The sequence below is a fragment of the Sinocyclocheilus grahami genome, unplaced genomic scaffold (assembly GCF_001515645.1).
Source record: "Sinocyclocheilus grahami isolate Dianchi unplaced genomic scaffold, SAMN03320097.WGS_v1.1 scaffold914.1, whole genome shotgun sequence".
NCBI classification, from domain to species: Eukaryota; Metazoa; Chordata; class Actinopteri; order Cypriniformes; family Cyprinidae; genus Sinocyclocheilus; species Sinocyclocheilus grahami.
Genome location: NW_015506093.1, coordinates 84094 through 102326, shown reverse-complemented (window position 1 = coordinate 102326; position 18233 = coordinate 84094). Strand labels below are relative to the sequence as shown.

The 18233-nt window shown below is 38.0% G+C and overlaps 2 protein-coding genes across 2 annotated transcripts; one reads left to right on the top strand and one right to left on the bottom strand.

Annotated features, from left to right (window-relative positions):
• LOC107564153 (histone H2A-like) lies at nt 1-402 on the top strand. The gene has a single exon (XM_016249161.1). It carries the CDS (start codon nt 1-3, stop codon nt 376-378), a length of 378 nt encoding a protein of 125 aa, XP_016104647.1. The 3' UTR covers nt 379-402.
• Nucleotides 403-5975: 5573 nt separating this feature from the next.
• On the bottom strand, nt 5976-16077 carry LOC107564160 (sialoadhesin-like). The gene is made up of 9 exons (XM_016249169.1): nt 15795-16077; nt 14477-14764; nt 13831-14172; nt 8118-8390; nt 7928-8009; nt 7456-7742; nt 7075-7320; nt 6358-6468; nt 5976-6056 (listed from the first exon to the last, which is right to left on the bottom strand). Exons 1-9 carry the CDS (start codon nt 16075-16077, stop codon nt 6028-6030), a joined length of 1941 nt encoding a protein of 646 aa, XP_016104655.1. The 3' UTR covers nt 5976-6027.
• Between the last annotated feature and the right edge of the window lie 2156 nt (nt 16078-18233).

The following is an 18233-nucleotide window of genomic DNA, read 5'->3' as shown; positions in this document are numbered from 1 at the left end:
ATGAGTGGAAAAGGCAAAACTGGAAAGGCTCGCTCTAAAGCCAAGACTCGCCCCTCCAGAGCTGAACTGCAGTTCCCCGACGGCCGTGTTCACAGGCTTCTCCGCAAAGGCCACTATGCCGAGCGTGCCGGTGCTCCGGTGTATTTGGTCGCTGTGCTCGAGTATCTCACTGCTGAGATCCTGGAGTTGGCTGGAAACGCCGCTTGGGACAACAAGAAGACCCGTATCATTCCCCGTCACCTGCAGCTGGCGGTGCGCAATGACGAGGAGCTGAACAAGCTTCTGGGTGGCGTGACCATCACTCAGGGCAGTGTGCTGCCCAACATTCAGGCCGTGCTGCTGCCCAAGAAAACCGAGAAACCAGCCAAAACCAAGTAAACTGAGTGAATTTTCTCTTCAAACCAAGGGCTCTTTTAAAGGTGGGGTAAGTGATTTCTTGTAGCCAATGTTGACATTTGAAATCACCAAAACAACCACGCCCCTACCCCAAAAGGGTCTCGCCCCTATTTTAATAGCTCTGTATTTTAACACATACGTACGCAACCCAGGCAACAATTAGTTATGTGAAACAAAGCAAAACCAATGTTACACCGTGTCTACACTGGACGCGAGTGGCGTGGCGCGACAAAATACTATGGAACTCATTATAATCAGTGATGCTGTCTACACCATCGATATATATATATATATATGTACATATCTATGGTCTACACTGGATGTGGCGGGGCACGACACGACACATCCCCGACAGAAAACTGCTGCTGTGTTCTATTTATGACATATTAACACAAATTTCAAATGATTTTCAACGGTCACTTTGTCGCAGCTAAAAGTTTGTTTTGCTATTCGGCCGAATCAGTTTTCTAAAGTGTTTTTTTGAAAAATTGCTTACCTCACTTTTAAGAGCCACACATTTTCTCTGTGAAAGTGATTTTCTTCATCCAGTCTTTTTTTATAAAAGTGTATGTGCTTTAAAAAGAAATGCGCAAGCACATTTTAGTTGTTAAAACGTAATAAAAAACACATAGTATCAAAACAATTTCAATGGAAGCAACCGTATTAGATTCTAATCCAGTCACACTGTTAAGGTTGTAATGAATATATGAAGCTATGTCAGGGGTAGGCAAGTTCGGTCCTAGAGAGCCGCAGTCCTGCAGAGTTCAAACAATGTTCACATTTAATCATCATTACAAACAAGTTCATAGTAAAGATTCACCAAGGGCCTTAATTAGAAGTAACATTAACAATATATTTTAACTCTGCTGCAAATTATTGTATCTTTATCTTAAATGTATCAATTTCTAAGCTAACCTCTTCCTGGGTGCCTGTCTACCTCGACAGTGAGAAACAACTGTCCTGTTTACCTGTCTGAGAAGAGTGCTGCATAGGACACCAACACAACTGAGCTTCACAGATGCAGTGCAGTTAATCTGTGGTGCTCTTTTTCCAGAGGTATGCCTGACCATGTAATGTGTTTGTGAGTGTCCTGCTCCTGCACTTACAAAATCTACTGTATAAACTGCATGCTGGTGTATGGACCAATGTATAATGGCTTGTTGTTCAGTAGTGCTATACTAGTATACTTACATTAACCATTTTTTCCATAGGCCATCATATATGCCCTGGCTGTCCTAAAGAATTTCTCCTTGCAGGAGTCTGAGCAGGTCTTCCTCTCTGGTCCGGATTATCATTACAGGTCAGAGAGGAATATTAATAATTTTTGCACAATGCCCAGTCCACCTTTTGTTACTGATGTTTCTGTTAACCCAACAGTGATTGTTTCTCTGATAACTATTTCAGTGAAGTGGAAGATTTTAATAGAAGGATTGACAGTAACACTTTCTATGAAACCTGTATTTGTCACGGTTGCATTACTGAGTGGAGTGAGGAGCAAGGAACGGAGGGAGACGAGGAATACATCAATCCAGATAATTTTAATTATAACAAGGAAAACTCACGTAGACAAACAATACCGGATGCTGAACTAAAAACAGGGAACACTATTTAAACACATGACAAGACGAGGGGATGACAAGACACACCTGGGATCAATGGAAATAAATGGGGAACACCTGGAATTAAATCAACATAATCAGGACAAATTAAGTGGATTTATAATGGTATTCAATTAATTGTATGTTATACGTACTCATACTCTTAAAAGTAATAACCACAAATGCATAAGTATTATAATGTATTATAAATGTTTTGATTATTTTTGAGATACAACATATTAAAGTTTTTTTATAGTGTTTTATGCATTAATTATAATGCCTTAAGAAAACCCTTATAATGTATTATAAATACAGGCTTCATAGAAAGTGTTACTAGATTGACAAACAATTGAGGAAAGAAGAGAGAACATTCAGTTAGTTGGTTTTGCTCTTATACACTTAAATTTGGAGTTTAGAGTTAGATGTCAGTAACATGATTATTCTGTTTGGTTCTCTCTCTACAACACCAACAGTGCATACGTGTTAAATCAGAAATATATATTACAGAGTTAAACATGTTAAAGCATGATGTAAAATGTTTCTTATTTAATTCGCCCTCTCTCTTTTTTTTATGTTTCTCAGGAGTTGGAGCCTACAGCTTTTCTGTCCTTGCAGCAACTGATGGAAAAGGGGGTCTTTTTTATGATGTTGTATTATGTGTTATTGCAAAAATGAGTATGTATATAAATATGCATTCTTGAATCATTCTCGCCTCTACAAACTTTTAAATATCTGGCTGTAATTTAGTGACTGCAAATGCTGATTTCATTTGATTCCATCTTTATTATACCTGATAATGAGCTAATTAGTTAAACTTAAGGGGGCTAATCAATATATAATATATTTCAAGAAACTAAGACTTAAGGTACTCCACTTTTTCAGTTGTTTAAAGACTGAAATACATACAAATTATGCTGGTTGAAAGTCTTTTCACATCCCAATAGTAATCATTAATATTAAGTTAAGTGGTCTCAATGTATTTGTCTGTATTTATATATTCTGTGGAAGGCGTAGGATCAAGAAATGTTCGTCCAATCAAAACACTCGGTCTGAGCGTTTTAATATGCTTTTCTACCTGCCTGTCAACGTATGTATTTGCATACCTCTGCGCACCGGGTTCGCGCAGATAGGATACATCATCAGCTCGTTCACGCACACTGTGCAGACAGAGCGAGAATGGCAGACAAACATCAACAACCCCATCTTCCTTCCTGGTATTGTAGTACTTTTAAAGTTTTCTCACCGGTGAATGACACATGTAGCCCAGCGGTTAATCCAGTCCTCACGCCAGCTCATTAGAAGTGAGCTATGTGCATGAACTGTGTTCCGATCGATATGATCCCTACACAGTGTTCATTGCTGAGAAGGGGAAATCCGTTGAAGTTTACTTCACTTCGGAACATGGGCTGGAATTGGGAACCGCTGATGTTGCCTATTGTAGTAATGTTGTCTCTGGCATTCTGGTCTATGAGCGTACATGCATATATATATATATATATATATATATATATATATATATATATATATACTATTTTGTGAACGGTAGCACATTTAACCCCATTATGCCTAAAATTATGAGATTATACTTGAATAAATCACCTTTTTCTTTTTTATATTATAATATAAAATCTATCAAATAAATGTTTCATGTTTTTTTTTTTTTCTTCACATTTTTAATACATCAGACTTTTATGACTCATATTTGTGAGAATAAGGAGCTCAAACTCCAAGAGGAAAAAAAAAATTATTCCGAGGCCCAAACTGAGCAAAAATATGCAATTTGGTGCAGATACAAATATTTATATAGAGCTAAAATTCTGATAGCTGATAATGTAAATCTTCGTTCTTTGGAGATCTTAGTTTGATAACAACATAATGCAATACAATACAATGCTAATTGAGAGAAGAACAAATACAATTATGTTTGGATAATCAGCTAAACATAAGTTGCTTCAGTGAAGTACATGCATTAAGGGGGCGTGGCTTTGGACGGCGATTGCAGGGAGGGTGGGACATTCGCGTTCAGTGCTATCAGGCTAAAGTTAGCTTTTTCCAAGATCTCCTACTGCACCTTTAATATTATTGTTTCATAGTGACTCATATCAAATTTCTATAACTGTTAATTCATGTGATGTTCTCTAGATTTTCTCCAGATCATGTACATTTGCGGTCATAGTAGAACAAGTTAAATGTGTATGTGTCACACTACAGAAGCAGACCCAGAACGGAGAGATAAGGTTAACAGAGTTCTTTATTGAACAGGGGCTGTGGGAAGAGACAGAGAGCAAACGGTTAAAGGCAACAGTCTTATGGAACTGAAGGGATCTAGCTCACGTGGTGATGGGTTCCTTCCAGGATCGGGCTGAAGAGGATTGCACAGAGACACGTAGGTTTCAGGTCGGCGTCCAGGTTCGTGAGTCAGGTAAGGAGCAGCATAGTGAACTCAAGACCAGACAAAGTGTAACTGCAGTGACTGAGTATTTGAGCTAGTGTTGATGAGGTGGTGACAGGTGCGGCTGATTAGTACTCCGGTGATTGTGAACGGGTGTGTGAGGTGATTGGGCCTGACGAGGCTGGACTATCCCTGACAGTGTGTGTATATATGTCATACAGATATTTTTAATATTATTAAAAATCAGTAGGCTAATTTCTAATGAAGAGACCAATTTATATGACAGATTTTAATGTTGGCTTTTATTCATATGTAAACATTGTGAGATAGTTATAATGGTAATTAAACAAAGTTTTGCTCATAAGTTGCTTCAGTGAAGTAAATGTTTGAGTCAATGAAAATTATATTTTAGTCTCTTTTTAGAAATGCAATTCTATTTAACCCAGTCAATATAGGAAGAACTGCAGAATATAATGTCATACAGATATTTTTAATATTATAAAAAATCAGTAGGCTAATTTCTAATGAAGAGACCAATTTATATGACAGATTTTAATGTAGGCTTTTATTCATATGTAAACATTGTGAGATAGTTATAATGGTAATTAAACAAAGTTTTGCTCACTCAGTGTATTTTTGTAGGGCTTTTAAGATATATATATATATATATATTTTTTTTTTACCAATTATCCAAATGTTTAATCTTAGAAAGCTATTATCATCAGAGGACACATGAGCATAACGGTTAGCAGATCAATGAATGAGAGGGCAGCGTTACCAGAGTTGCTCATATACCACACCATGTTACAGCACAGTAGGGCTATTGCAGACAGAAACAATACTGTACTACATCCATGTTTCCTGTCAGCTCGATTTTTGAGAGGACTTTGCTGTTCCAATGAGCATGAACGGTATATGAGTGGAGCACTCACATGGGCCGCGAGCGACTGAGCGGAGCGCACACACAGAGCGGGATAATACCATACAGTCTATGGATAATACACACACGCATAGAGCGGGATAACGCACACGCGCATACACACACAAGTGAATCCTGAGCGGTGAACTCATTTTCGGCAGCCGGAATTTCTGTGCATCTCTAATTATTGGCGGCATTAGAAATGGATATTATATAATAGCTGCTTTTTTGAACATTTTAGCAATTAAAAAATATTAAAAAAGGGTTTTTTACACGGCACTCCTGCTCTCGACGGACGGCACCCTGGTTGGGAAACACTGTTCTAAATAATGCCGCGAGTGGGGCTTGAGGAAGTGACGTCACCTGCGTCTGCGCAGTGCGACCTGATGCAGCCCCTGAAGCGACACACAGGAAACAGAAATACTGCAAAATAATAATAACGAGACGAAATAACGTTATAACATTTCGTTTAGTCTCATTTTGGTCAACGAGAATGAAGAGACATTTTAGCATAGTTTTTATTTTGTAAGCCACATTTAGTCTCGTTTTTATTCATCAATGATATTGCATTATACATTTAATTATAGTCATCATCACATGACCAGCATTTTCGTCTCATCTCGTCTCAGTTTCTTCACGTGATAAAGGTTCGTTGACGACTATATTTAGTCATAATTTTCGTTGACGAAAGCAACACTAGTGTCCAGTGTGTTTCCCAGCCTTCAGCCTGAGACTCCAGCATCCTGTGACTCTGTGGTTTGGAGAATAATAGATGATTATTCCACTGTTACGGTGTACTGGCTTTGGTCTTCAGTAGATGTAATTGTGAAATATGCACAGACACACACAACATTTATATTCAGTTAAATTTGACACTTTCTGTTTTACTTCCACTGCAGGAATTGATTTATGAATCAAATAATATTTATAGATAAATATTTATCTATATAACAGATAAAAAGACAGAGTAAAGGCATGTCTGTCAGTAAATGTGAATAGTTTGTGGAAAAAGACACTGAGATGGAGAGAGACAGATCAGACAGAAGTTTTACCTCTCGCTCTGTAGCATTTGAAAAGCAGCACGACTGTCGCCAGCAGATACGGACAAGCTGCCAGAAGAGAACTGAGGATGCTGAAGACAGAAATCTGACCTGAACCTGACACTGAAAAACAGAGACACAAGCACATTATTGAGCAACATTATGGAGCTCCTAAAGACTTTCATAAAGTTTATTGGGGAACCCAACATTTTGTGAGTAAACACAAAAATCATTGAAATACATATTTTTTCCTCCCATGTCATATTTATTCTACCACAATGCCACCTTAGCTCTGTATTAAATAGCTAATTTACCATTTAAATTATTATTCTGTCATCATTTACTCAAACTCATATTGTTCAAACCTGACTGACTTTCTTTTGTGGAAGAAGGAAAAGAAAAAGTTTCACTTTTCATTGGATAAAAGAAAAGAAAAGAGAGTCTTATTTGTGTTCCAAAGAAGAAAATACAGGATTGAAATAACGTGAGAGTGAGTAAATAATGACAATTTTCTTTTGGGCAAGATTTTATTCTAATGCTGTAGTTAATGCACTCTTCATTTCATTGAATAGGACATTGATGAGGTGTGTACATGCCAGTATATGTGTTTTGCTAGTTATATTTTAGTTCCTGTGAGTTATGTGAAAGAATAAACACATCTGTCAATAACTAATTGCTCATGAATAAAATCGAATCAGCTGACAGTGACTGAACTCCACTGACTCTCACCTCTGACTGAGATCCAGCTGTGCAGTGACTGTCCTCTCTCTGTTTTACAGTAGTACAGACCCTCATGTGACTTTGAGACAGTCGTGATGTTCATCTCTCCTGTCGTCTGATTCTTGACGAGTGATCCGTCTTTATAGAAATCAGCTCTGAGGATCGAGGAGTTTGTAGATCGATGTAAACAGTGTAGAGTCAGAGTATCTCCCTCAATCACAGGATCAACAGAACTCAGCAGAATCACATCACCATCTACACACCACAAGAGGAAGATGATGGTGACACATATTGTACAGATAAACACATCTATTAAGATGAGGAAGGCAATACGTGTATTAAAACAGATCATGTATTAGATTTGATCTAGTTTTATATCGGTCAACTCACCATGAACAGTGATGTTTAGAGGATGACGTTTCTCTCCAGATTCAGACTGACACCAGTAAACTCCAGCGTCAGATGTGTTGAGGGAGTCAATTCGACATGTAGATCCTGTTAGTTTTGAACAATCTTCTGTGTTTCTGTCTGTGTATCTTCTCACTGTCCATCCAGTAGAGTTACTCTGATCCTCACAGCTCAGAGAGAGAGAGTCAGATGAGAAGTGTTGACTTCTGCTGGGACTGACCACCAGAGACACTGAAGGAGAGACACCTGAGACAGAGATGAAACCCAGTTATGCAGCTTGTGTCATTTGAGATCCACTTACAAATACATTTCAGATTTTCGATATCACTACAATTGTAATTTTAATGTAATATTATGATGTGATTCAGTAGGGAAAATTGAAAGGTAATTTTTTTTCAGATATTGTCAAAACATGTTCTAATAATTGTTGACTGGTGTAACATTACAGGCCCACTTTATATCACATCTGAGAGTGACTGTTTCTCCTCTGAACACTCGTTCATCAGGCCATACCGTCACCACAGCTTTAGGACTCACTGTACAAACACAGATTATTGCATTAATTTTAGATTCAAAGTTTTAGATGTTCTGTAGATATTGTCTCTGATCTGTATGTATGTGTCAGATACTATGCTTTCTCTCACCTGTAACATTTACCCACAGTGCATCACTGTATTGTGTGTAGTAGACTGGTTTCCCTCTTCCAGCTCTACACCAGTACTGGCCTCCATCAGACACTGAATCAATCTTCACTCTGTAGGAGTTTGTTTCTGTCTTTATCTCAGAGTTCAGTGTGTGTTTGTACCAGTAAAAGTCCCATCCAGTGGACAGATCCATGCGACAGGTCAAAGTCACTGTGTTTCCAGTCAGTGCAGCTCCTGCAGGATCTGACGTGAATTCAGGCTTTGGTTTCAGACCTGCAAGAGAGCAAGAACAGATTTAGATCCTGAAGAGTCAGAGTTCAGAGGTGTGAGACAAATCACTGAGTATAAACCTCATTTAAGATTTAAAGAATCTCAGACACTTTTGGTGCTTTTCCACTGCATGGTACGGCTCGGCTCAGTTTCTTCTTCTTCCATTTTTGGCATGTTGCATCCTGTGCTCATATCACCACCTACTTTTGCTGTTATGCAGTCATGGTTTATTTATAATTATACTACGGGGCCGTTGAATGCTTGAATCTGATTGGCTGACGAACGTTCTAAGGTGTGCAATTATTTTCAGGGAAACGCACAGCGAATGTAGTTCCAGGCAGCTCTGGACCGCATTACATGTCCATATCCTGCCAAATGATTTATGTTATTTCAAAGGTATTACAACAGCACAATAAACACTGTGTTTATCCACAACAACACTGGCCAGACAAATAAATATAGTAAAGCAATATGATAAAAACAACAGATAATTTCTGTCACAAATCATATCGTCATATTGACTCTCTCACTACACAGATTGTTACATGTCACCACGGACTACATTTCCCATCATCCATTGCACTGATTGCACACAGCTGTAACCAATCACACACCCTACATAAGCCATGGACTTCCTCTCTCTCACTGCTGAGTACTGTATGCGCATATCCCTAGTCAGTGATAGCTACGTTACGGAACCTGCTTTAAGTGTCCTAGTCTTAGCTTAGTCTTGCCTTGTCTGTTTTCTCTGTTCTGATTATTGCCTGTGTATTTCGGATTACCTCTTTGACTCGCCCTGTTTGGATACTGTTTACCCCTCGCTTGGATCATCGCCTGTGTTTCGGAATTACCCTTTGGATTATCCTGTTTGGACTTTGTTCGCTAGAGATCGACCCCACACCTGTCCACTGGACTATTCTTGTGTCTTGCCCTCAATATATGTCTGTTTGCCATCATCTGACCCTCGCCTGTGTTGACCATGTCCTTAAATAAAGCTTGCGGATGGATCCGCATGTCTTATGTCTTGTTTGCCCGTAACAATTTCCATGTTTTGCCACATAATTACGCTTTATTATGTAGGTAAATCACATACTCTATCTCGCCTGCTCTCTCTCCCTCACAGACGCACATACACAACATTATCGCTACTCTGGTGATTTTATTTTAAAAGCTACATTATATTTCTCACAAGTGAGGTAACAACGGCACTGTTCGTGAAGAAAATTATATTAAAGTTTCACTGTTAGTAGAGACGCTGTTGCCGAACCGAATTCTGAGAGACACACAGGCTCATCAGAGAGGTAATATAGACATTTTGGAATTAGCAACAGAGGCTTAGAATGAGATGCCGAAGAAATTAATCCTACTCACAATAGCATTTTAAGTGCAAAAACCAGACGAATGCCTTGACATATATCATCTGATCAATGTCTTGAGGTGTGTCAGCCATAGTATAAGTGGAACTCCGACTCCAGGCCGTTGAATTACTCGAGAAATAATGCACACCTGAGGTGTTGATGCGGCCACGACGTGATTAATAATGATATTAATTTTACTGTATTCAGCTGTTGTTTCTCCAGTAAGCCTGTATGCCCATGATATATTGTCTTAGCTAAACTTTAGATAACTTATTACATGGTTGCTCATGAGTCATGGATGTTAGCGAGACAAATTAACTTTATTTGCCTTTTTGTCTTTTGAATAATTAGCTCTAAATTTGAGGCACAGATAGCTTAGTCTTTTGTTCATCACCACTCACCTCCAAGACAAACACAACTGGAAAGGGAGGGAGGGCTTCACTTCTGCGGCTCTCTGTCTGTCAGTGATGTGCTTATCAATGTACGCTACATTGTTGTGCTGCAGAGTTGCGGAAAGAGAAAGGCATCGGAACTCGACAGAGTCTCAATTTTCCGACCCGACCTGATATTTAGATTTTTTATTTGTTTGACAAGGAAAGCTGTGCTCAAACAGATACAGTGGGTACGGAAAGTATTCAGACCCAATTACATTTTTCCCTCTATGTTATATTGCAGCCATTTGCTAAAATCATTTAAGTTAATTTTTTTTCCTCATTAATGTACACACAGCACCCCATATTGACAGAAAAACACAGAATTGTTAAAAAAAAGGGCACTTTCTCTAGAGGAAGAAAAAGGGCAGGTGCTCAAGCCCCCTCTGATGTCTATGTGTATGTGTGTAAACTCTCCATGTCAAGGCCTCAGTCAATGCGAATTCCAATTGTTAGTTCCTGTCTGCATTTGGAGGATGTTTGTCTTGGTCTGAGTACTTAAGGACATGTTGCAAGAAGATCAGCGTGTTTCTGTAGCCAGATGAGCCAGTAGTGTGGATTGTGTCTATACTCCATACTATGTATTTTTATGAAGTTGGGTATGCATCTTTTACTCTTAGATTTATCTTTGAGAATTTGATGTCTTGTATTAATTTCATTTGATATATCTGAATTGACTATGTAATTGACATAATACATATTTACCTGACTGATAATAAATTGGTACATTTGACTTTATTCTGACTTACTCTGAGATTATTGACTCTAGTAGATGTTGTTAAATCCATAAAACCGCAAATCTACGCTCAGGTTAGTAACGGACTAAAATGATGTTTTAGAGCTCTGACTAACACATTGGCATTAGTCATGTATACTGAAACTGTAAAGGTTTTTCCCATTTAGAACAACACTGTTGTTCTAAAATCTAAATGGGGTGAGCCTCAACCTCTGATTATTGTAATATTATTCTAACTAAGTATACGTGGAAAACCACAGTATGAGTATATAAAGTTACCATTAGAGGAAGTTAAGTTGGTCAACTTGGTTCTGTAAGAATCCAACCGCCAGCCCAAAAAGCGGAATCCAGCAGCCTGATCGAAGGTTTAATGCATATTCAGTCTTTTACTTGCGCCTCTGAATTATTCAGGATTTAGTGTAAATTTTAGTCTAACTCGGTTTTCAATCTGACTCCAATTTTAAGTGATCACTAAATTTAGGCAATGTTTCTAATTAAAAACTGATCACACATATCAATTGTTTATTAATTTAGATATTTGAGTATTCTGGAAATCCCATAGTTTCAATTATTCGTTCATTAAGGACCTAACATCACTCAGAAATTCACTCGGTCAACAGTGAACGCACGGACACAAACTCGCCAGTTCCGTAACTTACTCAGAGGGTACAGGGGGATTATAATACCTTTAAGTGTTGCACCCTGCTAGCAAATAACAAAAGGTGTTATAATCTATAACAACGAAAACTGTAACTTGTTAAGCCAGTGACAGACAGAAATCAGAAGATCCCTAATGGAGAGCCCCCTGCCCCGCTCATTGGTACTTATGTATGATCTGCCCTGGATGCAGATTTGCGGAAATGTTAGACTACACAATCATCTACTTGAAAATTATTTCAGAAGCGATCAGAATAAATCAAATATAACAATTTGTTATTTGTCAGGTAAAATTGTATCATGCCAATAAGATAATGAAACAATTAGAAGCCAATTTAGAAAGGATAATGCAATTGTGTGCCGGTCAACTCCAACTACCCAAAATCTGCAGAGTATTCATTTCAGCAACTACACTCTTAAAAATAAAGGTGCTTCAAAAGGTTCTTCAAGCGATGCCATAGAAGAACCATTTTTGGTTCCACAAAGAACCATTCAGTCAAAGGTTCTTTAAAGAACCATCTCTTTCTTACCTTTTTATAATCTGAAGAACCTTCTTTCGCCACAAAGAACCTTTTGTGAAACAGAAAGGTTCTTCAGATGTTAAAGGTTCTTTATGGAACCATTTAGACAAAAAGGTTCTTCTATGGCATTGTGAAGCACCTTTATTTTTAAGAGTGTACTACCAGAACAAAAACAAAGAAACCTTTAAATCAGTTGTGAAAACATAAAAGACCTTTTGTTTTTTTAGGTTCTTGTGCTCCAGGGTCACACCTGGCTGGAGATAGATAAACATTCCTACAGACCCCTAAAAGAGGACACCCCCCCTCCTCAGCAGAACACAATTCTATAAAAGTTTCCTCATAATATAAGTAACTACTGTGAAATTGAGACCATTTTACCAATCGCACAGTGACCTTTAGAATGATACCAAACATGAAAGATAAACAACATATCCACACGATATAACACATGTGGCATATGGATATTCTTGCATTTGGGGGAGAAGAGTGAGAGGGGAGATTCAGAGGCAGGGAGGGGAGAGGGAGGAAGGGGGTCATAAATGAACAAGGGGATACGTTTGTTCAGGCTGGTGTTGTTTGCTTTCTTGGGAGATCTCTTCTCCAGAACAGTTTTATTGTTTATTGCATGGCATCTGTTTTGTGTGAGTTCCTGAGTTTTGGCTTCATGAGGAATTAATTTCATAAGGAAATAATTTCACTCCTTACAGTTCTATGGTCATGACCTCTGGTTAGATAGTTTTACCTTAATTAAGTGTGTTCAGATCTATGGGGACTAAGTAATATGTTCTAGAATGAGCAAAGTTACAGGCCTTCTAGAATATATGTCAGCCGTCTCTGTCTAATGACCAAGACTGATGAGTTTGTGAGTATGAACTCCATATATCCATTTGGCATGAGACTCATAGTGTTATATGAATAAGATTCAATAAGATTAAATAGTTAAATAGAATAATCAGATGTCTAGATAAATTATACTATCAATGATCAATAATAATTGGCATTCTAACCTAAATCCGAGGTAATAATAAAGTCAGATTAGAATTTAATTGAAATTAAATTACTCTGCCCACTAAAAAGACCGAATATGCAGGAAACCTTCAGCCACCATTGGATACCTTCATTGGGCCAAAACCTGGTTTTGGTCTCTCTGTATTAATACACATATGAGTATTGATGTTGATGAAAAATCAAATTATCATGAGCACTTTTCCTAATGTGAACAAAAGAGTGCTGAATTTAAATTGTAATGTGATGAGGTAATGTGACTGATACTAAAGTTTGAATTATTTATTGTTCCATAATGTGACTTGTTTCACATACTATTAACAGATATTAGGCAGAAAACAGTATATACCAAGTTATGTTCAATTAACAAGATAGTACACTCTTAAAAATAAAGGTGCTTCAAAAGGTTCTTCAAGCGATGCCATAGAAGAACCATTTTTGGTTCCACAAAGAACCATTCAGTCAAAGGTTCTTTAAAGAACCATCTCTTTCTTACCTTTTTGTAATCTGAAGAACCTTCTTTCGCCATAAAGAACCTTTTGTGAAACAGAAAGGTTCTTCAGATGTTAAAGGTTCTTTATGGAACCATTTAGACAAAAAGGTTCTTCTATGGCATCGTGAAGCACCTTTATTTTTAAGAGTGTATAATACGCATTTTGAACAAAACTACAGTCTCTCAACTAGGCATGTGATCATATTAACGAGAGTTTATGAGGGCAATGATATTTAACTCACCCATCACAGTGAGAGAAACAGCAGAGCTTGAGAGAGATGATTTTGGTCTTTCATCTCTCTGTCCTCTACACCAGTACTGATCCTGATCAGTCTCAGTAGCTCCTCTGATAGTGAGAGTGTCTCTGTTTACAGTGTAATGCTCAGACGTCTGTAACATTACACTGTCTGTGCCTTTATACAACTCATATCTCCAGTCAGGTGTCCAGTCATATGTCCAGCCATATGTCTTGTCATTTCTCCATTTCCAGTTATTGTAAGACTCAATCTCACACTTCAGATTGACTGTCTCTCCAGTGAATACAGGACTGTTTGGTGTCACAGTCAGTGTAGATGTGGGGAAATCTGTGAAGAACGAAGACAAAGCTCTTTCAGTGAACTAGTCAGAAACATGATCTGATCATCTGAGTTCCTGTATTTGTGTGACACTGATGTTAAAGAGGAGAGTGATGGTCTCTCCTCCATCTGATTCACTACAGGTTTAATATGATTCAACATTAGATTTTTTATTATTTTTTTATCTCTTTAACTTAATGGTGTTTAATATGTTATTCTGAGAACTTCAGGTGGTTGTAGATTCAAAGTGTGTCATCTGAATAAATTATCATACATGTAGTAGAGTTTAGGAGGTCAATGATATTTAACTCACCCATCACAGTGAGATAAACAAGAGAGCTTGAGTGTGAAGATTTTGGTCTTTCATCTCTCTGTCCTCTGCACATGTACTGATCCTGATCAGACTCAGTAGCTCCTCTGATAGAGAGAGTGTCTCTGTTTACAGTGTAACGCTCAGACCTATGTGGCATTACTCTGTAGCTGCCTTTATACCACTCATATCTCCAGTTATTGTCAGACTCAATCACACACGTCAGATTGACTGTGTCTCCAGTGAATACAGGACTGTCTGGTGTCACAGTCAGTGTAGATCTGGATAAATCTGTGAAGAAAGACAAAAATATAACAAGTCAAACAGTTTTTTTTTTTTTAATAAAAATAATTATATTCATTATTTTAACTCATATTTTATAACATTTGTTTTGTCCTGTCATTAGTTTTCTGGAGGCTCTGGCTCCGTCATGTCCTCAGACAAACACCTCTGACTCATCATAGAAAGCAGAATGAAGCTCCTGCTGAAGAAGAGCTGAAGACCTCCAACTACAACCTCATATGAGGAGCAACTGAATCTCAATCAACTTCAACATACTATCTGAAGACTTCATGAACTCATTTAACATCACTGTAAGTCACCTAATTTTTATCAGACATTTCAGATATGTTTGTAGAATAGCCTGAATGAAGCAGTGATTTTAGGAGTCTGTGATTTAACACTGTATGTCTCATTTCCACTGAGCTTGCATCCGCACTGATACCAAGGGCTCTTTTATGCCACATGGCCTTTAAACATGGTCTTTAGATAAAAATAATAAAGCAAACACTGAATAATCCAGTCCACTTTTTTTTTGTTGTCTCCACCAATAAAGTTTAATTTTGGCATCTCTGTGCCTTGACTGATTCTTCAAAGGGAGAGACAAGTTTCCCAAACTGGGGTTCATGAGGGAACTTGCAGGGGGTTTGTGAGCTGATGAAAAGCTAATAATTAAATTATGAAAATACAAAATGAAAATACATTTTAAAATAAAAAAATAATGATGAAGAGCTGGTGAAAAAAAAGAAAACAACAAATCAGAATCCATCCTGCTTTAAAGTGCAAAGCATTTAAAGTGGCAGATGATTAAACTACAGCATATACTCTTATTAAAAAGAACATAATTATTCATTGGTGTGGACACTTATACAAATATATTTTCTTATTGTTATTTTCTTGATGTGAACAGGTCTTAAAAAATTAATTGTTTCAGTCCTCTGCAGATGAAAGTTGTGGCTGATACAGAAGAGTATAAGAAAAGTGTTGAGCCACAAATATTGATTTAAATGAGCATTAAACAGATGTGATTCTGAACACTCACCTGATACAGTCAGTGTAACAGCAGCACTGGTGTCTGATCTCTGTGAGTCTGATCTCTCTCCTCTACACCTGTATTCACCACTGTCAGACTGATCAGATGTGATGCTGTAGACTCTCTCAGTGACGCGTCTGATGACTGAACCATCTTTAAACCAGCTGTATGTCCACTGAATGTTTCCTCCTCCCTGTATGTCACATGTGAGAGTGACTGTCTCTCCTCTGAACACACGCTGATCTGGAGTTACCTTCACTACTGGTTTTGGTCTCTCTGTATTAATACACATATGAGTAGATATTGATTGAAACAACATAACAGTCTAATGATCACTGTTGTAAACTCAAAACCTCCTTATGAAAAAAAAAAAAACCTACATTAAATTAAATATTTGGTTAACTTTTAGTTATTAATTGCATCAAAAATATTTGTAAATAATGGTAAACAATAAATTAAACATTGATAATATATCTTTTTTTAAGAATATTTTTTATTCCTTCTTTTAGAAACGGTTTGATTTAGTTAACCCCTAAATGTTGATTAATGCATTAACTATCAAACATGTAATAACATGTAAGGCTGTTCATCATTCATGCACTTTAAATAAAGGCTTTGATAGGGTGTGGCATGATGGTCTATGGCAAGTACTCAGGAATTTTAAGATCGATCAGGGAATAGTAGAGATAGTGAAGGCCTTGTATGAAAGAACAAGTAGCGCTGTCCTCCTAAATAACCAAATTGGGGATTTTTTCCCAACAACCGTAGGAGTGAGACAAGGATGCGTACTATCACCTATACTCTTCAACCTGTTCCTGAAGCAGATAATGCTAGAGACTCTCCAAGACCATCAATACATCCATCTCCATCAATGGCAAAGCAATATGCAACCTTAGATTTGCTGATGATATAGATCTCTTGGCTGGCAGCAACCAAGAACTACAAGAACTGACCAACAAGCTAGTAGAGAGGGCAGGTGCATATGCCATCGAAATCAGCACAGAAAAATCTAAGGTCATGGTCAACAGCATTAAAGGAACACGCCACTATTTTTCAGAACGTTAGCATCTTACTCAAAAATGACCCCAGTCCCCAGGTAACTTCCAATAAGCCTATTTTAAGGTGCTGCGTAATATCATTGTAAATTGTATCATCACTGAAAGTGCTACCGCCAGACCCGGAGATCTGCTGAATGGATTTGAAAACGGTAAAACTCAACTGTTTAACTCTAGGGGAGATGGAAAATGAGCCTATTTTTTTTTTTTTAAAGTGGAGTGTTCCTTTAAAGACACCACCACTAACATTACCATGGGAGGGCAAAAGCTTGGAGAGGTAGAAGGATTTAAATACTTGGGAGCAACATTATCCAAATATGGCTCTTGCACAGCAGAAATCCGTATCAGAATTGCTACAGCAACTGCTGTAATGACAAGGCTCCAAAAGATCTTTAGAAGCAAAAGCATCAACTTTTGCACAAAGTACCTCCTGTTCAAGTCATTTGTGGTTTCCATCCTGCTATACAGTTGTGAGGCATGGACACTTCTAGCTGAATATAAGAGAAGGATTCAGGCCTTTGAATTCAAATGCCTCAGAAAGCTCATGGGCATTACCTATTTAGAGCGAAAAACCAATGACTATGTCCGGGACAGATGCACCAGCCTGGTAGGCTCCCATGATCCTCTGCTGGCCACTGTGAAGAGGCGGAAACTCCAGTGGTTTGGCCATGTGACGCGCTTCGATACCCTCTCCAAGACCATTCTTCAGGGTATAGTGAAAGGTGATCGCGTCAAAGGAAGAGTTGGACCGACAATCTGATGGAGTGGACTGACAGGCCCTTGCCACAGCCTCAAGATAGCTCAAGACAGAGATCAGTGGAGGGCATTGTCTGCTACATCTTCCCTCATGTCTTCCCAATGGCCGAATCGGTTAACCTCCTATGACCCTGCGTCCTCATATGAGGACATTACGTTTTAGGCTTCCTGCACCATATACTTCAATCTGCTTAACTTAGAGCTGTTTTCCTCATTAAAGACAGCTGTCAGTGCCATCTAGTGGTTGCAAAACCAAAGTACACTCATTCATGTAGACAGATGGCAGCAATATCAGCGAAGACCTTCGAGATCAAAGTGAAAAAAATAAATATCCTCATCATTTTGTTTTTGTTGAGACTTGTTTATTTATACTTAAGAACATTTGTAGTATGACATGACATACATATTTGACAAGTTTTTTCTAAAGTCACAAGCTAAAACGCTGTTATGTTGTAAGTACTCGTATAAGGACACCAGGACTATTCTATGTGTTTTTGTGTTGTACATACATGGGTTGAAATTTCACGTATCTGTGTGCGTGTGTGTTTACCTCATAATGCTGTTTTTGCTTGCAATTCCCGGTATGTTGGTGTGTTTGACCCTAATCTTACCTAGTCTAATATAAGATTAGATCTTT